The sequence below is a fragment of the Artemia franciscana genome, chromosome 1, assembly GCF_032884065.1.
Source record: "Artemia franciscana chromosome 1, ASM3288406v1, whole genome shotgun sequence".
Lineage (NCBI taxonomy): Eukaryota > Metazoa > Arthropoda > Branchiopoda > Anostraca > Artemiidae > Artemia > Artemia franciscana.
The window spans coordinates 44,300,553-44,328,167 of NC_088863.1; the positions used below are offsets into that span (position 1 = coordinate 44,300,553).

The 27,615-nt window shown below is 36.4% G+C and overlaps 1 protein-coding gene across 7 annotated transcripts in view; it reads right to left on the reverse strand.

Annotated features, from left to right (window-relative positions):
• The window catches only part of LOC136030175 (kelch-like ECH-associated protein 1), a 103,351-nt gene that overhangs the window by 4,659 nt on the left and 71,077 nt on the right, over positions 1-27,615 (reverse strand). For all 7 annotated transcript variants that reach the window (XM_065708942.1, XM_065708951.1, XM_065708917.1 and 4 more), the window contains 4 exons: positions 26,571-26,810; positions 16,480-16,708; positions 12,867-13,080; positions 9,377-9,582 (listed from right to left, as the gene is read on the reverse strand). In XM_065708942.1, the coding sequence (XP_065565014.1) occupies positions 9,377-9,582; positions 12,867-13,080; positions 16,480-16,708; positions 26,571-26,810 (889 nt within the window). The remainder of the gene's footprint in view (positions 1-9,376; positions 9,583-12,866; positions 13,081-16,479; positions 16,709-26,570; positions 26,811-27,615) is intronic.

Genomic DNA, 27,615 nt, shown 5'->3' on the forward strand with positions numbered 1-27,615 from the left:
GGTATGAGCTCTAACAAAATTCTAAGAATCAATAGATTGATTTAAAAGGAAAATCAGAGGCTTAATGCTGGTCGGGATTTAAAATAAGAGCTCTGAGTCACGATGTCCTTCTAAATATTAAAATTTATTAAGATCCGATAACCCACTTGTAAGTAATAAATAACTCATTTTTTTCTATTTTTCCTATCCCTTTAGACCCCCAGATGGTCGAAATAGGGAAAACAACTTTATCAAGTCAATTTGTGCAGCTCCCTGACACGTCTACCAATTTTCATCGTCCTAGCACGTCCAGAAGCACCAAACTCGCCAAAGCACTGTATCCACCCCCCAACACCACAAAAGAGAGAAAATCCAGTACGGTTATGTCAATCACGTATCTAAGACATTTGCTTATTCTATACAACAAGCTTCATCCCGATTCCTCCACTCTAAGCGTTTTCCAAGATTTCCGATTTCCCCCTCCAACTCCCTCCAATGTCAACAGATCTGGTCGGGATTTGAAAAAAGAGCTCTGAGACATGAATTCCTTCTAAATATCAAATTTTATTAAGATCCGGTCACCCGTTCTTAAGTTAAAAATACCTCAATTTTTCTAATTTTTTCCGAATTAACACCCCCAGCTCCTCCAAAGAGAGCGGATCCGTTTCAATTATGTCAATCACGTATCTGGAGCTTGTGCTTGTATGAATTTGCATGAAGATCTGATCACTCCTTCGTAAGTTAAAAATACGTCATTTTTCAAATTTTTCAGAATTAAACCTCCCCCCCCCAACTACCCCAAAGAGAGCGGATCCGTTCCGGTTATGTCAATCATGTATCTTGGACTTGTGCTTATTTTTCCCACCAAGTTTCATCCCGATCCCTCAACTCTAAGTGTTTTCCAAGATTTTAGGTTTCTCCCTCCCAACCCCCCCCCCCCCCCCAATGTCACCAGATCCGGTCGGGATTTAAAATAACAGCATGATACAAGATATCCTTCCAAACATCAAATTTCATTAAGATCTGATCAACCGTTCGTAAGTTAAAAATACTTGCATTTTCTATTTTTTCAAATTTAACGGGCCTCTCACTCCCGTCCCCAGATGGTCAAATCAGGAAAACGACTATTTTTAATTTAATCTGGTCCGGTCCTTGATACGCCCGCCAAATTTCATTGTCCTAGCTTACCTGGAAGTGCCTAGAGTAGCAAACCCGGGACCGACAGACAGACACACCGACAGACCGACAGAATTTGCGATTGCTATATGTCACTTGGTTAATACCAAGTGTCATAAAAACAAGAGCAAAGAGCTCATATGGCACTTGTGACGAGGCAAGAAGAGCTAAGAGCCAAGAGCTCATTTGGTATGAGCTATAACAAAATTCTAAGAATCAATAGATTGATTTAAAGGAAAATCAGAAGCTTAATGCCGGTCGGGTAAAATATGAGATCTGAGTCACGATGTCCTTCTAAATATCAAAATTCAATAAGTTTCGATCACCCACTCGTAAGTTATAAATACCTAATTCTTTCTAATGTTTCCTCTCCCTTTAGCCCCCCAGATCATCGAATCTGGGAAAACGACTTTATCAAGTCAATTTGTGCAGCTCCCTGACACGCCAACCAATTTTCATCGTCTTAGCACGTCCAGAAGCACCAAACTCGCCAAATCACTGAACCCTTTCTCCTCAACTCCCCCAAAGAGAGCGAATCCAGTACGGTTACGTCAATCACGTATCAAGGACATTTGCTTATTCTATCCACCAAGCTTCATCCCGATTCTTCCACTCCGAGTGTTTTCCAAGATTTCCCCCTCCAACTCCCCCCAATGTCAAAAGATCTGGTCGAGATTTGAGATAAGAGCTCTGAGACATGAATTCCTTCTAAATATCAAATCAAATAGTTCGTGGTAACGAACTGTAGTAAGGAGCGACCCGGCTCAATAGCAACCAAAACTCTAAAAAAAATTTAATGCTTATTTTAAATATATAAGTTTAAACAAGTTTAGTCTTACCCATCAAAAGTTACAAGCCTGATAAAATTTGCCTTATTTTAAAAAATTGGGGAAAACAACCCATAACCAACCCCGAAAATCACACCATCAGATTCAGCGTATCACAGAGCCCTACTGTAGAAGTTTCAAGCTCCTATCTAGAAAAATGTGGAATTTCGTATTTTTTGCCAGAAAACAAGACAAATCACAGGTGCGTGTTTATTTGTTTGTTTGTTTTTGTTTTTTTCCCAGGGGTCATCGTATCGACCAAGTGGTCCTGGAATGTCGCAAGAGGGCTCATTCTAATGGAAATGAAAAATTCTAGTGCCCTTTTTCAGTGACCAAAAAAATTGGAGGGCACCTAGGCCCCCTGCCACGCTCATTTTTTCTCCAAAGTCAACGGATCCAAATTTCGAGATAGCCATTTTGTTCCGCATAGCCAAAAACCATAATAACTATGTCTTTGGGAATGACATACTCCCCCACAGTCCCTGGGGGAGGGGCTGCAAGTTACAAACTTGGGCCAGTGTTTACATTTAATAATGGTTATTGGGAAGTGTACAGCGTTTTCAGGGGATTTTTTTTTGGTTTTGAGGGTGGGGTTGAGGGGAGGGAGCTATGTGGAAGGATCTTTCCTTGGAGAAATATGTCATGGGTGAACAGAAATTCAATGAAAAGGGCGCAGGGTTTTCTAAAATTATTATAAAAAAACAATGAAAAAATAAACATGGAAAAGTTCTTTCAATTGAAAGTAAGGAGTAGCATTGAAACTTAAAACGAACAGAGATTATTACGCATATGAGGGGCTCTAAAAATACTTTAGCATAAAGAGCGAGGTATTTAGGAGGAGATAAATACCTCGCTCTTTATGCTATAGTATTTTTAGTAATTTCAACTATTTATTCTACGGCCTTTCGGATTCAGGGGTCATTCTTAAAGAATTGGGACAAAACTTTCGATTTAGTGTAAAGAGCGATGTATAAACGAGGGTACAAACCCCCTCATATACATAATAAAAATTTAAGAATATAAAAGTTTGTTACGTAAGCTAATTCTTAAGTTATGTATATTTTTTTACTGCTAAAAACATACGTTAAAAATTAAAATTTATAGTTGCCTTTTCATGTAACCGAAAAATTGCAGGGCAACTAGGCTTTCCCCACCCCTTATTTCTCAAAATCGTCTGATCAAAACTAAGAGAAAGCCGTTCCGAAATTACATAACAAAAACTAGTTTTTTTTAACTGAAAGTAAGGAGCGACATTAAAGCTTAAAACGAACAGAAATTACTCCGTATATGAAATAGGGTGTCCCCTCCGCAATCCCTTGTCTTCACGCTAAAATTTGATTCTTTGCCAAAAATCTGCTGTTTAAAACAATTAAAAGCTTTAGCGTAAAGACCGAGGGATTGCGGAAGGGACAACTCATTTCATATACGGAGTAATTTCTGTTCGTTTTAAGTTTTAATGTCGCTCCTTACTTTCAGTTAAAATAAAACTAGTTTTTTTTATGTATTTCATTAAGATCCGATCACCTATTCGTAAGATAAAAATAACCCAATTTTCGCGTTTTCCAAGAATTCCGGTTTCCCCCTCCAATTCCCCCCAATGTAACAGGATCTGGTCGGAATTTAAAATTAGAGCTTTAAAGCAAAAGATCCTTCTAAATATAAAATTTCATTAAGATCTGGTCACCCTTTCGTTAGTTACAAATACCTCAATTTTCAAAATTACCCCCCCCAACTCCACCAAAGAGAGCAGATCCGGTCCGGTTATGTCAGTCACGTATCTTAGACAGATTTTTATTCTTCCCATCCAGTTTCATCCTGATATCTCCGCTTCAAGTATTTTCTAAGATTTCCGGTCCCCCCCAACTGCCCCCTCCCAATGACGCTGGATCCAGTTGAGATTTAAAATAAGAGATCTGAGCTACGAGGTCCTTCTAAATATGAAGATTCATGAAGATCCGATCACTCCTTCGTAAGTTAAAAATACGTCATTTTTTCTAATTTTTCAGAATTACCCCCCCCCCCCCTAATAGAGCGGATCCATTCCAATTATGTAAATCACGTATCTAAGACATCTGTTTATTTTTCCCACCAAGTTTCATCCTCATCCCTCCAATCTAAGCGTTTTCCATGATTTTAGGTTCCCCACCTTAAACTCCCCAAAATGTCACCAGATCCGGTCGGGATTTAAAAAAGATCTTTGAGACACGATATCCTTATAAATATCAAATTCCATTGAGATCTGATCACCCGTTGTTAAGTTAAAAATACCTCATTTTTTCTAATTTTTCAGAATTAGCCCCCCACCCCAACTACCCCAAAGAGAGCGGATCCGTTCTGATTATGTCAATAATGTATCTAGGACTCGTGATTATTTTTTCCACCAGGTTTCATCCCGATCCCTCCACTCTAAGTGTTTTTCAAGATTTTAGGTTTACCCCTCAGCTCCCCTTCCCAAATGTCACCAGATCCGGTCGGGATTTAGAATAGGAGCTCTGAGACACGATATCCTTCTAAATATCAAATTTCATTGAGATCCGATCACTCGTTCGTAATTTAAAAATACCCCATTTTTTTATTTTTTTCGAATTAACCCCCCCCCCCCGCCACTACCCTAAAGAGAGCGGATCCGTTCCGGTTATGTCAATCATGTCTAGGACTTCTGCTTATTTTTCCCACCAATTTTCATCCCGATCCCTCCACTCTAAGTGTTTTCCAAGATTTTAGGTTTCCCCCTCCCAACTCCCCCAATGTTACCAGATCCGGTCGGGATTTAAAATAACAGTTCTGAGACACGATATCCTTCCAAACATCAAATTTCATTAAGATCTGATCAACCGTTCGTAAGTTAAAAATACTTCAGTTTTTCTATTTTTTCCGAATTAACGAGAACCCTATCCCCCCCCCCCAGATGGCCAAATCGGGAAAACAGCTATTTCTAATTTAATCTGGTCAGGTCCCTGATACGCCTGCCAAATTTCATCGTCCTAGCTTACCTGGAAGTGCCTAAAGTAACAAAACCGGGACCGACAGAATTTGCGATTGCTATATGTCACTTGGTTAATACCAAGTGCCATAAAAACGAACAAATAAATACGCACCCGTGATCTCCTTTCTAGCAAGAAATACAAAATTCCACATTTTTGTAGATAGGAGCTTGAAACATCTATACTAAGGTTCTCTGATACGCTGAATCTGATGCCATGATTTTAGTTAAGATTCTATGACTTTTAGGGGATGTTTTCCCATACTTTCTAAAATAATGCAAATTTTCTCAGGCTCGTAGCTTTTGATGGGTAAGAATAAACTTGATGAAGCTTATATATTAAAATACGATTCTTTTTTTTTTACTATTGGTATCAACATTCCGTTTTTTAGAGTTTCGACTATTATTCGGTCCTCTTACTATACTATGCTGAATGGCTACTATTACGAGTCGCTCCTTACTACAGTTCTTTCCCACGAATTGTTTGATAGGTTCATCTTTGGTATTAACAAAAAAGAATACGCATCTCTGACCATCCTTATCAGGACTAATGAAAATTTTGCACTTTTGCTGATAACACTTTGAAACCTCTGCTCCGTGACTCTTAATCATGTAGAATTTGTCGGTGCAATTTCCATCAACGCTGACCTTCCGTTTTTTCACGACATTCTTTTGTTTTCTAGTTAGTTTATGCTAATAGTTTTTATACATGTTTTAAACTAATAAAGTTTGTACAGTTGGAATCAGCCTAAAAAGCTAACCCAGCTACCCCATCCGTTTCTTCATTATAGCGGTAGAAAGTGGGATAGACCCACAATTTTGGTACAGCTTGTTGTTTGACATACCGTCAATCAGATGGTTACAAATATTTCTCTGGCTTTCAAAGCACCTATGCTATTCTACTTGTTACCATCTTTCCTGTATCTACCCTCTTTACTAATAACCGAACCCAGATAAGTGAAACTATCTACTTGATTGACATTCTCGTTACCCAACATCCCCCATTCACCTTCATTTATTCCTGTTCTATATGACTTAGTCTTGATAACCTTAATTTTTGAACGAATTCTTGCACCTCTTAAAATCCCCAAAAAATCCCTAATTTTGCAGGACTTTTTTTTACCTATGCTACTAAGATCATCTGCATAATATAACTCTAAGAGAAATTTTACGTCTCCTTCTGACTGGATGCTCCTTCCATGGCCTTTGCCGGGATCTTTATGACAGAGTCCGACAAAGTAATCCATAAACAGGACTAGGATAAAACTCTGCAATAAAAAAAAGCAACAAAGAACCTAAAAGGTAACTTTGTACAGCTTTAGATTCCCTGGAAAAGCTCCTCAAATAATCCTTAAAGTAAAAGATGAGAAACTGACTACACTTACGCCAAAATTAGTTAAAAGTAGGGATGCCAACTAGCACTGCTATGTGACAAGTTTACAATATCTAAAATTTGTTTGGCTAATATTTAAAATCTGTAAAAATTAATTAGTTATATATTTTTTTTGTATTTTCGCCTCCTTGTATTATTCCGGAGGATTCTAGTTTTCAAATTTTAGACTATTGCGACATTTAACTTCCGTTAAATGGAGAGGAGGCTGACTTTACAAATAGGTTTCTTTATTTTTATTTTTGCGATAGGTATCATAAGCTTTTTTCTTCTCAGGTTACTTTTCATGAAGAAAAGCCTAAAAGCTTAAACAAGATAAGAAATATATACACTTTTGTTTGCCTAAAATTGAATATATTGAAAAGTGAAGAGATTTTTTTTTTTTTTTTTTATTGGTTAAAAATCGAATTTCTCCTTCTATAACATTATTCTTTTAGTTCCTTCTATTTTTCCTAGCTATTTTTCATGCAATTAACCTTGATCTAGCCAGCTTAATCTTTCTTCCATTGTAGTCTAAAAAATTGGGATCAAACAACATTTTTCATAGAATTTATTGTTTGATATACGGTCTATCAAACGAATAACTAAAACCATTCTTGGACAATTCTTCTGATGAACATTTAGAAAATCTTCCTCAACTTTTCTAAGGCCCGTGTTTCAAAGTCATACTTGACGACTATTACTATTGTTGCTTCTAATAATCTGAGTTCATAGACATACCTTCCTATTTTTCAGCAAGGACTTGGCTATACTGCTTGTTCCATCCAACATCTTCAGAAATGATTCTACAAAGATAAGTGAAGCTACCTACCCTCCCCCCTAATATTTTCGTTACGTAACATTAACTCTCAATCCTATCCCTTCACCCTCATTTATTCCTAGTCTAAGCGAAATAATCTTCTTGGTGTTAATTTATAAATCTGTTCTTGAACCGTCAAAACCTCCAACAATCAATTTATTTCCAAAATATTTTATCTTACATACTTCCTAAGTTACTACATAAATACATGAAATTGAAATAACTATTTCGATTTAGCTTTAAAAAATGTTAAATTTTTTTTTTTTACCTACTCAACAATATTAAGGGTATAACAATGATAGAAAGAGAAAAAAAGAGCTAAGAGATCATATGGGACTTGTGACGAGACCGGAAGAGCCAAGAGCTAAGAGCTCATATGCTATGAGCTCTGGAAAAATTCCGATCACCCACTCGTAAGTTAAAATACCTCATTTCTTCTAATTTTTCCTCTCCCCTCAGCCCCCAGATGGTCAAATCGGGGAAAACGACTTTATCAAGTCAATTTGTGCAGCTCCCTGACACGCCTACCAGTTTTCATCGTCCTCGCACGTCCAGAAGCACCAAACTCGCCAACGCTCTGAACCCCACCCCCTAACTCCCTCAAAGAGAGCGGATCCAGTACGGTTACGTCAATCACGTATCTACGACATTTGCTTATTCTACTCACCAAGTTTCATCCCGATCTCTCCACTCTAAGCGTTTCCAAGATCTCCGGTTCCCCCCTCCAACTCCCCCAATGTCAACAGATCTGGTCGGGATTTGAAATAAGAGCTCTGAGACATGAGTTCCTTCTAAATATCAAATTTCATTAAGTTCTGGTCACCCATTCTTAAGTTAAAAATACCTCAATTTTTCTGATTTTTCTAAATTAACATTTTTTCCCAGCTCCCCCAAAAAGAACAGATCCATTCTAATTATGTCAATCACGTATCTATAGCTTGTTCTTATTCTTCCCATCAAAATTCATCCCGATCTCTCCACTCTAAGCGTTTTCCAAGATTTCTGTTTCCCCCCCTCAAGCCCCCTATGTCCGCGGATCTGATTCGAATTGAAAATGGAGCATCTGAGATATAAGATCCTTCCATATATCAAGTTTCATTAAAATCCGATCACCCATTCGTAAGATAAAGATACCTCAATTTTTACGTTTTCCAAGAATTCCGGTTTCCCCCTCAAACTCGACCAAATGTCACCGAATCGGTCGGAATTTAAAATGAGAGCTCTAAAGCACATGATCCTTCTAAATATCAAATTTTATTAAGATCTGATCACCCGTTCGTAAGTTACAAATACCTCATTTTTCCGAATTACTTCCCTCCCCCCAACTCCACTAAAGAGAACAGGTCCGGTAATGTCAGTCACATATCTTGGAGTTGTGCTTGTTTTTGCCACCAAGTTTCATCCTGATCTCTCGGCGTTAAGCGTTTTCCAAGATTTCCGCTCCCCCCCAACTCTCCCCCTATGACACTGGATCCGGCCGGATTTAAAAGAAGAGATCCAAGTTACAAGATCCTTCTAAAAATGGAATTTCATTAAGATCCGAGCACTCCTTCGTAAGTTAAAAATACCTCATTTTTTCCAATTTTTCAGAATTAGCCTTACCCCCCAACTCCCCCAAAGAGAGCAGATTCGTTCTAGTTATATCAATCACACATCTAGGACTTCTGCTTATTTTCCCCACTAAGTTTCATCCCGATCCCTCCACTCTAAGCGTTTCCCAAGATTTTAGGCCGCCGCCCCCCTCAACTCCCCCTAATGTCACCGGATCCGGTCGGGATTTAAAATTAGAGCTCTGAGATACGATATCTTTCTAAATATAAAATTTCATTAAGCTCCAATTACCTGTTCGTAAGTTAAAAACACCTCATTTTTTCTAATTTTTCCGATTTAACCGTCCCCCCAGTCCCCCCAGATGGTCGAACCGGGGAAACGACAATTTCTAATTTAATCTGGTCTGGTTTCTTATACTCCTGCCAAATTTCATCGTCCTAGCTTACTTGGAAGTGCCTAGACTAGCAAAACCAAGACAGACAGACCAACAGACTGACAGACAGACCGACCGACAGACAGACCGACAGAATTTGCGATCGCTATATGTCACTTGGTAGACACCAAGTGCCATAAAAAGGGATTTAATATGAAAGTGTCTTACCCCACCAAACGATAATCTAGACCTTAGTTAAAAGTTTTAAAATCTTTCAGCCTTTCTGGGCAAACATTACCTGCGCCACTTTTTCGTCTGCTACAGGGAGATACTTGAATCCATTCGTCTCGTTCAGGATGGTAACACTCAACACTGGATAATCTCTGTCGACCATCAAATCCTCCAATGGCATATAGTAGACGATTAACAACTGCAACTGCAACGCCCACTCTAGGACTCGCCATTGGGGCCAAAAAGGACCATTTATCTTGAGATGGGTCATACCTTTAATAACGGGCAATATTAAACAGTTCCAAATGACTGAAAATCTTGAAAATACGTGAACAACACAAAAACGAAAACTCCCTATTAAATCTGTCAGAACAAATTTCTTTAACCTTGCTGTTAAATTTTTATAGCTACAATAGTTAATGGTTGTTAAACTTTTTCGTGGATATAGTTTAACTTCCAAAACAAAGCACTGACAAATGAATATAAATATTTTTTAAGAAGAATAGAATAAGAATGAGTCACTTATTAACAAAAGGATAACATATAAACAAAGAAACACAAGATAAGGAAATAATTACAAAAATGAAAAGACTTGAATGCTGAACGACGAAACAAAATTATGTTTATTTTCGTAAAAAAAATAAATAAAATACATACGATGAATAAAGACAAAAAATAACACTCTTTCATGATTTGGCATTAGAAGGGTGAGGCAAAACACAAAGAAAAAAAACTATCAAAATAGCTTTACCGACCACTCCAAATAGTTTTTGTTAGTTCCAGATTTAGCGGAAGTCGAACGTTAAATATAATATTTTTTTTTATCTTTTAAGAGATCCAAGGACTTGATGTTCTTCAACCCTACTTGTTCAATACCTTACATTTTTCCATGTTGAAACATGACTTTTAATTTAGCTCTCGACAAAAAATGGCGGAATATTCTGCAGACAAGATTCTGAAGGTCTACTTATTGTCCAAAAATTGTTCCTAAACATGATAAATACCACGTACACATAATTTACAATAATTCTCGACATTGCCCTATTATGGATTTAAGAAATCTTACACCATCATTGTGAAAAGATAATAGTTATCATTTTTCCAGCAAAGCCAATTGTTTAATCACCAGTCCTAAAGTAACAAAAGAATGGTCTGAAAGCATATATTGTAAAGAAAGAATTAGAAGAAAAAAAAGTAACCAAAATCCGTAAAATGAATTGCAAAAAGACAAGAATAATTAGATGCAAAACCGATTTGATACAAGAAGAAGGTAAGGGAAAAGGAAATGAAGAAAAGGAAAACGAAAATGTTGAGTAGTTACCTCAGCTGGGCATCGAACCCTCTTTAATGCGGAAAAAAAAAAACAACAAAAAAACACGAGAAATAAAAAACTGGAAAGCCGATTTCTGAAAAGTACAACGTACACAGAAACTGCAACCAAATATCAAGAAAAATAATAATAAATCAAAAACTCTAGAACTGATAACGAAAAAATTCGAACATCCAGCGTTTTAAATTTTGGCGTTATAAAAATTTTGGAGTTATATGAATAAATACTATATGTAAATTATATGCTAAGAGATTTTATTAGTGATTTTTTTTTTATAAAACATTACGTTTAAGTTTCCTGTGAAACACTCGATTTTGCGGGAATCTTAGAGCAGCAATACTTAGCTAAAATGACAAGATACCAGTATCATTGAATTGGTTAGCTTCAGATTTATCCATTAAACAAGCCAGAATTGTGATATTGCTTAGAATTGTTCTTTAGATAATGAACTAAAAAGACTTAGAAAACCAAATCTCAAAAATGTAATTTGGTAGATGTTGAAATTATGCTATCGAATAACGGCAAAACTGCCGCCTTTTCCTGAAATATTAAAACCATAGGACAGCAGAAAAAAAGAGCATACGGAAAACAAGCAAAGCGTAAACAGTTAAAACAAGCGTAAACTCAATAAGGATTGCTGTTAAAGACAATCTGATGGCAAGGCTATTGAATGAAAGAAGCCAAATCTTTTTCGGGAAGCAGCGGAAACTTCTATTTCCCCTCCCTTGTATTTAGAAAAATAGGATGCTTGGGATGGAAACTTCATGTCTAGAGCTACTCAAAATTTCTTTTCTTTTTAACTTTTTAATAGTAGAAAACATATTTTCGTCTACAAACCCAAACATTCTAAAACAGACATACTCTGACGACAAGATAACATTAGATGCGAATATTTCCCTAATTTTTTTTTCGCTAGTTTTTCTTCTTATTTTCATAGAAGGCGTGATTTAGACTTATTGGAGGATTTACAGTTTATTTACAAGATAGACAGACATATGGAGGGAAATAGAGACATTTCAAACTGTGCAGGATTAAGAGAGAAAAAATGTCGTGGTTGGCATTAATTGCAAATTGTTAATTATTAAGTCAACCTTACTCTAAAATTTCATTTTAAACTTTATTACTGGTCTATTTAGGTTAGCTTTTGGGGTTCTATATTCCCAAACATGACTCCCAGACCAAATTCCGGGCGCTGAGGCATATGGAAGTGTGTGCGTTAGTGAAGAGAACGAGAAAACTTTTTCGAAGTAAAACAAATACCAAAAAAGCACGGTTTACTACCAACTGACGGATCCGAAGGGGAGGCCAGGGAGAATCCCGACCCCCCTCCCCAATATTTTTACTAGCACCCTCGTCCCTTGTTTTTTTTTTCTGTTCGACACTCTCGTTTTAAAATCAATTTGTCAATTTGGTCAATTATTGGCCCCCTTATCACGTTGGCCCCCAGACTTTGCTCTAGACCCGCCCCATGCTGGCCAAATTCTACGTGTGAAAGATCCATTCAATTCTGGTGGGATTCTTATAAGTTATAAGGTATTATAGACTCAGCTTTTCTTGATAAATAGTTTATGTAGACTACATCATGCAGACTACTCTACCTTCAAAAGAAAGATAAACTTTTTCAGACATAGTTTCTTTCTACTTTTAGCTTATTTTTGCCGATTTTTCAGCAACCCTTTTTTAAGTGTAGTACCCACTACTACCCAAAACTGAATAAATCAATATCTTTTCATTTAGAATTGGATTCCTTTAATTTTTCCCAATTTTAAAAAATACTCATGGTTGTGCAAGTTTCTACTTAACCGATTCAAACAAATCATATTTCCTTCTCATTGTCTTGTTTAGACGCTGTTTATCGCACCCTGAAGAGTGAGTTTAAAAAAGGAACCTTTAGTTTTAACAGTCTAATTGGAGAGTAGATATAGTTCTCTGCTTCCAACTGAACAAAAAAGGTCTTTTAAAGTAACTTAGAGATTTTAGCGCTTAGAATTTCCAATGTGGAGGCAAGAAAACGTATATGATCATCGGAAGGACTAGTTACAAGCACAATTACTCAAATTAAACTTTACTAATGTTAAAGATCGTTTCCAGTTTGAAGATCATTCTTTACTTGAATTAGGAGAGGTTGCTTAATTTTGTTTTATTTATTTGACATCCTCCTGTTTCTGAAAAATTACATTTATCAATTAGTATGTCATTAAATAAAGTAAAGAACCGTAAAAAATACCTTTCAACGCTATTTAAGAATAATTTCCCTTGAGAGCCTCCAACAGCGTAAATGCAGCCATCCAAAGCAGCTACACCATGCCTCGTTCGCCTCTGAAGCATGGGTTGTCGAGGCTCCCATTCATCTTTAGCAGGGTCATACACATCAACCCACTGACAGTCAGAATTTGTACCAGGCATTAAAGTTCGACCTCCAATTACATAAAATAATCCTCCTACAAAATGAGAAGCGAAGAATTACACATACATTGGGAGGGGCGCATCCTTTTTATAATAGCCCCATTTTCTGTAATAATAATTTTATTTATCGTTTAATATTTTTGGCAATACAAATCTGGAGAAATTTCTTTCTTGTGTAATGTAAAGTGTGTATATCATTAATTGGCATGAGCTCAGTTACGTTTTTTTCTCTCTGCTAACTAGATTTGTGCGAATAAAAGGACAAAGCACATATCCGGGAATTATTTTAAAGGGGGGCAATCACAAAAAATTAAATCGATTTGATAATTTGAATAAGAACTGTCCAAAAATCCGAGAAAACTTAAGATTTCAGAGGGGAACTCAGCCCCTAGGCCATCTTACGACATCCCAGATGAGAGCTCCCTTCTGAGACAAAGTCTTGGGTCTTAGCCACCTCCCCATGTTAAGCTAAGTTCCTACACTTGGGATACATTCTCAGATATCCTGACAACCCTGAGAAAAGCGTTTCAATTACACCCAACTTACAACATATTTACACTAATAATCACAGTTTTCGAGAATTAAAATACTTAGTTCCAGATCAACTTTTACACTAAATTTTTAACTGTCACGGGAACTTCTCTACTACTGAAATTGTTGACACAACTATCTTTAAGCTTTGTTTGTATGCAAAATCCGAAAATTTTATACTGATTTATAATTCAAGTTACGCTAAATTAAAATACGTAATTCATTTGTTTAAGGGGAGGGGGAATTGAAATATTTGTGCTATGACCTTTTAGAAGTTTTTTCTCTGAAACCTCAGTATTCCACAAAATAAAAATAAAAATTTGGATATAAAATGTTTTATCAGACAAATATCATTAATAATTAAGCTTTTGCTTTATTTTCGACAGTCCGAAATTCCCAAATGTGTGAAAAAAAGGCTAACTTTGAAAAACCATAGCAGAAAAAGTGCAGGCGTTGGAATGCTTCTGATTCAATTATTCAGATTTAATACAAAAGTTATACTCAAATCACATATTTTAGATCGCAAAAAAAAAAGAAATACGAGGCGTACTTAGCGACGGCTATAGTACAGTTAGGGTTAAATTACTTTTGTTCTTTCTTTCCTTTAAAATTTCGGCTGTATAAAACGTTTGTCCCTGTAGACTTCTTCATGTTTGTTGGTCACACTTACTTTTTTCTAGTTAATGTATGATATTTTTAGCGTTGTTTTGTTCTCAGCCACTATTTTTAGCCTTACTGTTCTGCTGACCGATTATATGGTTTATTATTAAATACAATTATTTCTAAAAGCATGAATTTCAGTATATAGTTGAAATTCAACACTATGCCCGCCTTTGGCTCACCAACCTTGAAAAATTTCGCATCTATTGACAGAACACATTTTTTTTTTTTTAAGGAAATCAGGATATTCTGAACTTATGTCTCAAGCCCTCTTTTCAGAAAACCAATTTTTTTTTTTATTCTGGTTTAAGAACGTTGATGAGAATATCAATTAAGTTCTCAGTTTAATATGTACAGAAAAAAGAGAATTTATGTACTTTTGACTGAGATCAGTGAGCTCGAAGATCCTACCACTTCATATTAAGCAAAAAACGAAAATCTGAGGGAAGGAAAATGTAAAAACAGAGACATAACAAAAACAGCAATTTCCTTGTGCATTCATTCACTAGGTTTCAATTCGTGAGTTGAGTCAAATATTTCAACATTTGTTAAAGAGACTTTTAAATATAATTTAATAATTTGTTTTCAAAGAAGCTGCAAACAAATCTACTTGGTTTTCTTTTCCTTCATTGCGCTCAAATATATTTTGCTGAATGTTGCCAAACCTCTGTTTAGCAACATGAAAAAATCACGAAACAGACGTGTTTTCATGCAAAAAAAAAGGTGCCAGCAATGATGACCATCTGCCACAGGTCATGGTCATTTTTCAAAAATTAAAAAAAAACAAGCTTTTTTCAACTCAAAGTAAGCAGCAACATTAAAACTTAAAAGGAGAATAAGTTATTCCGTATGTCAGGGGGGGGGCTGCCTCCTCCTTAGCCCTTCACTAGTTTAAAAAAGCTTGTAGTTCCAAGTAATCCATCCTTGAGGTTCAGGAGTCGTTCTTAAAAAAAAGGGACAGAAAGACAAACTTTAACGTAAAGAGCGAGGGATTGAGGACGGAGCAAACACCCTCATATACAGAATGATTTCTGATCACTTTTAAGTTTTAATGTTGCATCTTGCTTTCAATTTTTTACTTAGTTTCTGATCATTTTTCTAATCATGCCGGAAATCCTCCCTCCTCTGTGGAAACTTTCCCCTATAAATTCACACTCCAAAGGAAAAAACCTTTCAGGCAATTTCCTCCCCACCGAAAATTTGTCTCGGAAGATTCCGCTGGAACATTCTCTCCATATGTAAAATTGAGTCACGAAAGAGAAAGTAAGACAAATAAAAAGGATTCCGTAAATGAATTCTTACAAATTCCCCCATGTAAGATTTTCCCTTTAAAATAACCCTCCGGACACTTTCTTCCCCATGGAAAATTCTTCCCATGGCCAACCCACCTCCCCCTCTCGCAAAAAACTATCCCCTAAAAGGTCAGTATACGTCCCAATACATATTAGTATATGTATAAAATGGGCAAATTTCATACCATACAGTCCTTTCTCCCGGGGCTGGGGGTGCCATGTGATCCCAAATTTTGATCGGATATTTTTGGAAAGAACACGCATCCGAGATCTTTCATCTTGCAAAGAAACACAAAAATCCTCATTTTTGTAGATAAGAACTTGAAATCTCTGTGATGAAGTTCTCTGATATACCGAAAATGATGGTGTGATTTTCATTAAGATCCCTTGGCTTTTTGAGGGTGTCCAGCTTTTTTTTTTCGAAAGTCAGGCACATTTTCTCATTGAAATCAGCATAAAAAGCCAACTCTTTTGTTTTAGTTATTGCTGTTAAATCTCTTTTTAGGAATTTCAGTTACTATTGTGCCGAGTTGCTCCTCATTTACAATTCGTTACTACGAACTGTTTGATGATGACTCAACTTTAGTTTAAAGATGAGTCTAAAGGTTTTAAAGATTATTTTAAAGATGCACTCCCATGGATTACTTCTTCTAGCAGATTGCCTCATTCATCAACCGTCTACCACATGCAGATGCTGGACAAAACACCTTTATCCTTTTCAAGCCTGAGAAATTGGGAGGTTGACAAAAATGTCATCCAAGTTCTCATCAGAAGTTCCATTGATTCTACGTTAATAAAGTCAAAGTTTTGGGAAAATTCCTCACGTTTTGTATTTTTTTTACCTTAAAACGCCAATTTTCAGTTCTAGGGGATGGCGACGTTTGAATAGTCTTAGTAATTGTTTTACCTAATATTTCTTCTAATATTGGTAATGTAATACTATTGTATTACCTAGAATTGCACCTCCTAAACCAGAACGCGCATGGGTTAAACTGGCCTGATTTGTCCAAATTTTTTCAATACCACAATACCGTTCAACATGGTCAATTGAGACGCCACCATACCCACCAGCAACAAATATAACGCATGGTGAAGCCGGTTTCCTCTCTTTAACCCCTGGACGAATATGCAGAGAGAGCTCTTTGAAAATTTTTGCCAAATATTCACGACAAGCAGGAGCCTAGAAACAAGGAAAACATGAAGATATGAAACGCAGAATTTAATCTATAAATGGGAAACATTTGAAGATATCACCACATTGTCGGTTCTTTTAGCCTGACATAAATAGAAGATATAATATAGTAACCAACAACAGCTTAAATGATACAGCAATATATACTAATAGACATATAAGAAAGACAAATTTGGATAGTGCTTACACACAGAGCCAATTACATAAATTTTAAGTGATGGTAAAGAAGCCGAGAGAAACAGGAGGAAGGGAGGAGGAGGTAGAGAGACGGAGGGGTAGGGAAGAGTAGAAAGGCAGAGTGGGAAAAAGAGACATGATTTCTTGCTTTTCAATTTATTTCTCATTTCTTAGTAATAAATTGAGTATTCATTGCCTAGCTGTGCTTAAATGGAAAAAAACAAAAACAAGAATACAATAAAAATATTACAAATTGAGTTCAAACCGAACGATAAGCTGTTTTCCTAACGGTATTAATTCTTCCATTTCAGTTAAATATTAATCTGTAACTCATAAGGAAAGAAAAAGCTACTTTTTGCACTTTTTTCTCCCTGTTTATGATTCTCCTTATCTGAATAATAATTCATATTAGTAATATACTCCAAAATGTATTCAAGAAGATTAACTGGATCAATTCGAGGTAAGTATATTTGAAAATTCAGTTCATTTAAGCCTTTGCTTATATATTTTTGTTTCCTAGATTTAATATTATACTAACAAAGAAGAAAATGGATGGACGTTAAAGGAACTTTGTGATGAAGAATCTGACTAATATTACATATTAGTCACATGCTTCAAATATGTCCACAAATATTAACTGAATCAATTTGAGGTAAAGTGTATTTTATGGTTCAGATCGTTTAAGCCTTTACTTGCAAAAAAAACTTTTTTTCTGGGTTCACCATTTATGCCACAAAATAAAACAAAGAATGAATATTAAAGGAACTATGTGATGAAGCATCTGACTAATAATACATAATAGTCATATACATATTAGTCAAAATTTATCTCCAAAGACTGATTGGATCAGTTTGAGGTAAGTATACTTGATAATTAAGTTCATTTAAGCCTTTGCTTATAAAAAGAACTGTTTTTTTTTTCTATATTTAATATTATGTCAACAAAGAAGAAAATGAATGAGCGTTAAAGGAATTTTCTGATGGAGTGTCTGACCAATAATACATATTTGTCATATACTTCATAATTTGTCCAGAATGATTAACCGAATCAATTTGAGGTAAAATGTATTTAATAGTCCAGTTCATTGAAGCCTTTACTTGCAAGAAAAACTTTTTTTTTCTCGGTTCACCATATATGCCAACAAATAAGACAAGGATGAACATCAAAGAAACTTTGTGTTGAAGTATGTGACTAATAATACATATGAATGAATGAATGAACTCTATTACCCGTAAAAGTATAAAAAACACAAAGTACAGAGTATTATAAATAAACAAAAACAAAAACGATAAACAGCGAAGAAAAAAAAATCAAACTAACAAAAGACAACATGGACTAATTAACCAGTATCAATATGGAAAAAAGGCTGCAGATGATCATAAACGTGAATAAAGTTGATAGATTTTTTACATAAATAATCACTGGAAGACCGAATCCGAGAAGGCACATCAATTAAACCAAATCGAGCAATTATTTTTTTGTTTCGGGGCCATCTAGGAAGCCGGAGGAGGAATTTGCAATATCTGAAATAAGCCGTACGTAGAGTATATCGATCTTTCTTACGAAACAGATGAGCCATGCCTGATAAAAACAAAAGTACAGGGGCACAATAAGCGTTATAAATCATGCACAAACCGTTGCAGTTGTAGCGATTTTTGTTTGGGGATATTTTTCCGTAAGCGACGCGTAGGTTTTTCAAGGCTTGATTCACTAGGGATGAACAGGTAGTGGAAAGTGTTGGGCCGAAACACAGACCAAGCCAACTAACTAAAGAAGAACATGGTAGAACTGCAGTTCCAGCAACGAACGGAGCGACCACATAAGAACTATTAAAACAAATAAACTCGCATTTAGACGCATTAACTGACAGTCTAATCTTAGATAGTTCATTGGTTAATATAGTAAAATTAGAAAGCAATCCACAGCGAGTCCGGGCAACAAGAAGAACGTCATCTGCATATGCAATAGAAGACAAACCAATATTACCGTAAAAAACAGAACTTCGAAGGGGACGCAGGCACGATGCAAGCACGGATTCAAATATACTAGGAGACAATACGGCACCTTGCCGAACTCCCTTATTAATTTTTACCGGGTCAGATATTTGGCCATTCCAGGTAACTTGAATTTTAGACATTGAATACCAAGAAGACAATAAACTTAGTACGGAAGGATTGACACCTGAAGACGCAAGGGAAAATAGAGCCTGAGAGTGCAGAATATTGTCGAAAGCTCCAGAAATATCAACAGTAAGACAGTATAAAGACATTTTAGTTTTTACGGCATCTTTCATGAGTCGGCTTAAAACATGATGTGCATGGGAGCAACCGAAACTTTTCCGAAAACCAAATTGAAAAGGCGTAAAATCACAATTCGACTCAATTTCTGGTAGTAACAAATGTTCAAGCAACTTACTTAAAAAACACGATACTGTAATGGGACGATAATTTACACATGACGTGGGGTCCTTGTCGCGCTTTTGAATAGACGTTACACGGCCACAAAGGAAACTAGCGAACAAGCGACTGTGCTAAGCAAGACTGGAAAAATATTTGTAGATGGTTCAGTAGAGCAGGACAATCATAAGCAAAAAATCGGTAAGAAAGGCCGTCACCATCAAGGCTATTTGAACGCTTAATTTTTCTTAAAGCCCGGCGAATTTCAGATATTGCTACAGCTGGACATGAGCCTGCAGGAGACGGTATGGTAAAAGCGGTTTAAGCAACTTATAATAAAGAGACTGAAGAAAACTATTAAATACACTGAACACACGCTTATAATGATCAACAAAATTAGCTAGCTGGAGACAAGATAGGGTAGATGGAGAACATTTCTCATTATTAATAACTTTATTCCAGGAGGCCTTATCGGTGGGGCCTGGCCATGCATTCAAGCGTGCACTCTTCAAACTGGCCTTATATTCAAATTTAAGCTTTTGTTTCACAGAGAAAACAGCTCCGGACGATGGTCGGTCACATGATATCCACATACGTAGCCAAAATTTGGCTTTTTGCTTAGCACGTTTTACTTCAGGATCAATTAGGGTTTCTTGTACCAATTCGAACTTTATCCACAGGCACTGCAGCTTTGGAAGCTGATTTAAGGCCATGGAAAATTTGATAATAATAGCAATTTAGGTCAACTCCTCTTGAAGGCGAGGAAACTGACGTTTGCAGCAGGTGATATGGCACTTTTATGGTCGACAGTAAAGCAGTTAGCGTAGCAAGGTATAGTGGGACATTAGCACGATCCCAGTTTAACTTCGTATGCCACTTCGGCTGAGCCGAAAGTGTTTTGCCAGATAGCTCACAGGACAAATTACAGCTAAGAATAAGGTGATTGTCATCAATCTTCTCTTCGTCCACCCTGACAATCGATGATATTAAGCTGGAACTGGAAGAGATCACGTGATCCAGGTTCGATTTTGAACAGCCTCTATTATGAATATACGTGAATGGGAGGCTCTTAACTGAGACATGATATATGCTAGGAAGTGATTTTAGCAAGAGGACTAACCTATCGGAGGTACCAAGAATGTCACAGTTAACGTCACCAGCTAAAACCCAATTTAGGTCTTTCAAACGTAGACTTTCGAGTAGTGACTTTAAACTGAGTGAGACTTTAAATTTATTTCTTAGTAATAAATTGAGTATTCATTGCCTAGCTGTGCTTAAATGAAAAAAAAAAAACAAGTATACAATAAAAATATTGCAAATTGAGTTCAAACCGAACGATAAGCTGTTTTCCTAACGGTATTAATTCTTCCATTTCAGTTAAATATTAATTTGTAACTCATAAGGAAAGAAAAAGCTACTTTTTGCACTTTTTTCTCCCTGTTTATGATTCTCCTTTGTTACCGTTTTTATTAATTAGTCTTATAAAATATTAATTCTGAATAATAATTCATATTAGTAATATACTCCAAAATGTATTCAAGAAGATTAACTGGATCAATTCGAGGTAAGTATATTTGAAAATTCAGTTCATTTAAGCCTTTGCTTATATATTTTTTTTTCTAGATTTAATATTATACTAACAAAGAAGAAAATGGATAGACGTTAAAGGAACTTTGTGATGAAGAATCTGACTAATATTACATATTAGCCACATGCTTCAAATATGTCCACAAATATTAACTGAATCAATTTGAGGTAAAGTGTATTTTATGGTTCAGATCGTTTAAGCCTTTACTTGCAAAAAATCTTTTTTTTTTCTGGGTTCACCATTTATGCCACCAAATAAAACAAAAAATGAATATTAAAGGAACCGTGTGATGAAGCGTCTGACTAATAATACATAATAGTCATATACATATTAGTCAAAATTTATCCCCAAAGACTGATTGGATCAGTTTGAGGTAAGTATATTTGATAATTAAGTTCATTTAAGCCTTTGCTTATAAAAAGAACTGTTTTTTTTCTAGATTTAATATTATGCCAACAAAGAAGAAAATGAATGAGCGTTAAAGGAATTTTCTGATGGAGTGTCTGACCAATAATACATATTTTTCAAATACTTCATAATTTGTCCAGAATGATTAACCGAATCAATTTGAGGTAAAATGTATTTAATAGTTCAGTTCATTGAATCCTTTACTTGCAAGAAAAACTTTTTTTTCTCGGTTCACCATACATGCCAACAAATAAGACAAGGATGAACATCAAAGAAACCTTGTGTTGAAGTATGTGACTAATAATACATATGAATGAATGAATGAACTTTATTACCCGTAAAAGTATAAAAAACACAAAGTACGGAGTATTATAAATAAACAAAAACAAAAACGATAAACAGCGAAGAAAAAAAAATCAAACTAACAAAAGACAACATGGACTAATTAACCAGTATCAATATGGAAAAAAGGCTGCAGATGATCATAAACGTGAATAAAGTTGATAGATTTTTTGCATAAATAATCACTGGAAGACCGAATCTGAGAAGGCACATCAATTAAACCAAATCGAGCAATTATTTTTTTGTTTCGGGGCCATCTAGGAAGCCGGAGGAGGAATTTGCAATATCTGAAGTAAGCCGTACGTAGAGTATGTCGATCTTCCTTACGAAACAGATAAGCCATGCCTGATAAAAACAAAAGTACAGGGGCGCAATAAGCGTTATAAATCATGCACAAACCGTTGCAGTTGTAGCGACTTTTGTTTGGGGATATTTTTCCGTAAGCGACGCGTAGGTTTTTCAAGGCTTGATTCACTAGGGATGAACAGGTAGTGGAAAGTGTTGGGCCGAAACACAGACCAAGCCAACTAACTAAAGAAGAACATGGTAGAACTGCAGTTCCAGCAACGAACGGAGCGACCGCTTAAGGGCTATTAAAACAAATAAACTCGCATTTAGACGCATTAACTGACAGTCCAATCTTAGATAGTTCATTGGTTAATATAGTAAAATTAGAAAGCAATCCATAGCGAGTCCGGGCAACAAGAAAAACGTCATCTGCATATGCAATAGAAGACAAACCAATATTACTGTAAAAAACAGAACTTCGAAGGGGACGCGGGCACGATGCAAGCACGCATTCAAATATACTAGGAGACAATACGGCACCTTGCCGAACTCCCTTATTAATTTTTACCGGGTCAGATATTTGGCTATTCCAGGTAACTTGAATTTTAGACATTGAATACCAAGAACCCAATAAACTTAGTACGGAAGGATTGACACCTGAAGACGCAAGGGAAAATAGAGCCTGAGAGTGCAGAATATTGTCGAAAGCTCCGGAAATATCAACAGTAAGACAGTATAAAGACATTTTAGTTTTTACGGCATCTTTCATGAGTCGGCTTAAAACATGATGTGCATGGGAGCAACCGAAACTTTTCGGAAAACCAAATTGAAAAGGCGTAAAATGACAATTCGACTCAATTTCTGGTAGTAACAAATGTTCAAGCAACTTACTTAAAAAACACGATACTGTAATGGGACGATAATTTACACATGACGTGGGGTCCTTTTCGCGCTTTTGAATAGACGTTTTACGGCCACGAAGGAAACTAACGAACAAGCGACTGTGCTAAGCAAGAATGGAAAAATATTTGTAGATGGTTCAGTAGAGCAGGACAATCATAAGCAAAAAATCGTAAGAAAGGCCGTCACCATCAAGGCTATTTGAACGCTTAATTTTTCTTAAAGCCCAGCGAATTTCAGATATTGCTACAGGCTGGGCATGAGTCTGCAGGAGACGGTATGGTAAAAGCGGTTTAAGCAACTTATAATAAAAAGACTGAAGAAAACTATTAAATACACTGAACACACGCTTATAATGATCAACAAAATTAGCTAGCTGGAGACAAGATAGGGTAGATGGAGAACATTTCTCACTATTAATAACTTTATTCCAGGAGGCCTTATCGGTGGGGCCTGGCCATGCATTCAAGCGTGCTCTCTTCAAACTGGCCTTATATTCAAGTTTACACTTTTGTTTCACAGAGAAAACAGCTCCGGACGATGGTCGGTCACATGATATCCACATACGTAGCCAAAATTTGGCTTTTTGCTTAGCACGTTTTACTTCAGGATCAATTAGGCTTTCTTGTACCAATCCGAACTTTATCCACAGGCACTGCAGCTTTGGAAGCTGATTTAAGGCAATGGAAAATTTGATAATAATAGCAATTTAGGTCAACTCCTCTTGAAGGCGAGGAAACTGACGTTTGCAGCAGGTGATATGGCACTTTTATGGTCGACAGTAAAGCAGTTAGCGTAGCAAGGTATAGTGGGACATTAGCACGATCCCAGTTTAACTTCGTATGCCACTTCGGCTGAGCCGAAAGTGTTTTGCCAGATAGCTCACAGGACAAATTACAGCTAAGAATAAGGTGATTGTCATCAATCTTCTCTTCGTCCACCCTGACAATCGATGATATTAAGCTGGAACTGGAAGAGATCACGTGATCCAGGTTCGATTGTGAACAGCCTCTATTATGAATATACGTGAATGGGAGGCTCTTAACTGAGACGTGATATATGCTAGGAAGTGATTCTAGCAAGAGGACTAACCTATCGGAGGTACCAAGAATGTCACAGTTAAGGTCACCAGCTAAAACCCAATTTAGGTCTTTCAAACGTAGACTTTCGAGTAGAGACTTTAAACTGGAGCGACATTTAGCGAAATATGTGAACGATGCTATAGAACGTCGATCGCAAGGTAAGTAAACGTTTATAAAGGCGGTACTGTCACATTGAATCGCTAAGATGTTATCATCACAATGAATCACAGAAGGCTTTGATGGGAACGGAAGAAAATTGCTAGGCCACCGGAAGGGCGGCCTCTAGTTTTCTTGGCCTCTTGCGAAATAAAAATGGTGGACAGAAGATCGCTTCAGGCTAGAAACGTCTGATTTGGTCAAAAGATGTTCTTGCAAGAACACTATGTCTTGGACTAATAATTCACTAATTAACAAGTCTTTGTCTTTTGTGCCGTTAATATTGAGAGAAGCAAAACTTAAAATAGTGGCTTGGTTCATTTTGGAGAAGAGTTCAGAGCGCGTTTGATCACTCGGCAATTCATACTATAGGAAACATGAGCTTCGCCGCAGTTGGCACATTTCGGATCCTCTAAGCAAGGATTGTCTCTAGCATTGGAATGGCATCCAGAACATTTAGAGCACTTCATCTCATTTGGGGCACATGGGCAGTGAGCTAACGAATGATGGATACTTTGGCATCTAAAACACCGTCTGGGCAGTTCTTTGTATTCCGATATTTTAAAAGACTCGTAACCCAAGCGCAGACCTGTAGCGATGGCAGATTTTAGTGCAGCGGAATCAAGGAACTCTAAACGGAATGTATGAGAAGAGCCGATCCGGCTGGCCTCAACAAGACCAGGAGTAGCGGAGATGAGTATACTGCTAGAAACACTATCGGGAAGTCCCCTAATTACTCCAAGAGGTTTGCGATCAATCACTTTAGCAAGAATATTTGGATAGCTCGCAACAGCAGATGCGGCAAAAGAATTGGCGGAAACTTTATCCCGCGTAACAACAACCCATCTTTTCCTTACCGGATCGGACTTTACCGACATAATTCCGTCATGTCCGGCAAAAGAATCAAGCTTTTCCTTGCGAGAAACGGGGTCTCTTAGTTCTGGAGGCGGATATTTAAGAACGACGGCGTACGAGGGTTTGCGATTGGTACCCTTACTATCTGAGACCAAAGAACTATTCATAGACGTTGCTGGACTATTGAGGTGAGCAAGCGATTTTAGCTGATCAAGACACTGGTTGACTTTGGCGGAAAGGATAGAATAAGCTGACGCCGGAATGCTAGGGACTTCAGAGGGGGATTTGATCACGAACTCTGGAATATCAATATTTTCTGCAGAGCAGCAAGAAAGAGTAGCGATAATGTCCGACAATGAACTATTCTTAACATTGGGTCCCGAACGACGAGGTATAGGCTAATCTGGGAAGCAATTGCTATATAAAAGTTTCTTAGCGCCAAGAATACGGGAAAATACCACTAGCGTATTTCACAATCGACTGATGGTCCAACCCCTCATCGAGATTGTGCTGAGCAAAATTCAAAACTGGGCAATAATAAAGCTTACTGGTATTCCAATTGTCCATGGTAAGCAAATTTCACTCACGACTCGACATCAGTCCAAAAACAATTAAGCGAAAAAGGTATATCCACAGAGACGTTCTCAATAAGCAAAATTACGAAATGATCCACACTGGCTAAATGAGTGCAATGAGAATAAATGATAACTTATCTTTGAGTGGGGCAAGTAATCCAGTGATTTGTAAGTAATCCGAATATTTCAATGCACGACTCAGATGATAGTAGTGCTGAATACTAACTCACAGCCACAATCCATAAATAATCCTTAAGCCGTAATCATATACAAGTTTATAAATTTATCTAACAAGTTTCAATTACAAGTTCAAAAGTATTTCACTCGGTATTTATTCCAAACAGGTACAGAGTTAATCCGGCTTAAATTCAGTCAGTTGTTGACTGGACAAATACCAAAAGAGATATTAGTCATATACTTTAAGATTTATAGAAAAAAGATTAATTGGATAAATTTGAGGCAAGCATATTTGGTAATTCAGTTAATTTAAGCCTTTACTTTCAAAAATAACATTTTTGTTTTTAAATTCACCAACAAAGAAGACAAAGGATGAGCATTAAAGGAACTATGTGTTGAAGCATCTGACTAATAATACATATTAGCCAAATACTTCAAAATTTATCTGCAAGACGAGAAGAATAATAATGCTAACAAAGAAGACAAAAGATGAGAAATCAAAGGAGCTATGTGATAAAGCATCTGGCAAATAATGTAAATTAGTCATATACTTCAAAATTTATCCACCAACATTAATTGGATCAATTTGAGGTATGAGTTTTCGATAGTTCAGTTCATTTAAGCCTTTGCTTACAAGGGAAACAGTTCTAGTTTCACCGTATATGCCAACAAAGAAAAAAAAGGATGAGCATTAAAGGAACTATGTGTTGAAATAATTGCCTAATAATACATGTTAGTCATATACTACTGAGCATCCAAAAATACTTCTTTTTCTTGAACCAGAGTACGCAAACACAGTCTGGAAGAAGAATATTTTTCCATTGGGAAATAAAATGACCAAATATTCTTAAATGGACAATCACTTCATTTTACGAAAGACCAAGAACTATAAAGAGACAAATTTACCTTTTCTAGCAAGTCACATTTGGCCATTTGTTCTACAATATATGAGGGAGAAAGAAATTGACATCTAACAGCACCAAGAATGGCCTCCATTTTTGGCCGCCTAGTTTCCTCATCAGCTCGAACCCAACGGACAACTGCTTCGTACACTTCTCTTTCGTCGTTTATATTTAATCTGTCATTTTGAATTAAGTCTATTAACTGACAAGGGGAAACTTGTAAAAATTCCTCCTCTTTCGTCACCTGGAAGTGTTAAAACCATTATTCCTTTCCCAATCAGAAGAAATATTATAGATATTTGGGCCTAGAGAGGAACCTATTGACCTTTCATTATTATTTTTTTTTGTATTCCTTGCTTTTTGTATCATGATTATATCAAAATTGCAACTTGGAATGTTACAAAGACAAAAACTACTATCGTGTCAACATCTTGACTGACGAATTCAGACGCTTCGAACTAGAAGCGTGCTGAAGTTATTAGCGGTTTCAGAAACTAATGACCCAGGGCATGGAAGCATGGAATTAGGTGAAATAGAATTTACTTATTCAGGCAGGAATGATGGGCTGCATAGGCATGGAGGAGGGCTCATGATAAGGAAGCTGCTAAGATTTGTTTAGGTTGGGAAGGTATTAATAATAGGATGCTAGTGGCTTTTATTGTACTAAAAAATGCAACAAAACAACAAAATTAGGTACTTGTGTATTATCCCGAACACACTCAAGAAGTGAAGTTAGGCTAGTCAGAATGAAATATACCAAAACAAAATGAAAATACAATACTTTAGTAATAAAATTATGGAAACTACAACAGAGAATTATGGAAAGCAGGCTGCTCAGAACGCATTATATTAAATATCTAATCTAACCGCCACTATAAATTAAATATTCAATTAAAATACACCTGCATCGTAATTTATTTCACGAAAGAATAAGCTAATTATAACCGAACGTGAGAGAAAAACCGATTTTACTCAGATTTTTTTTACTCAAAGCAATTTCTTGAGTATGTTTAGGATAATACACAATTAGACAAAATTATACATGAAAT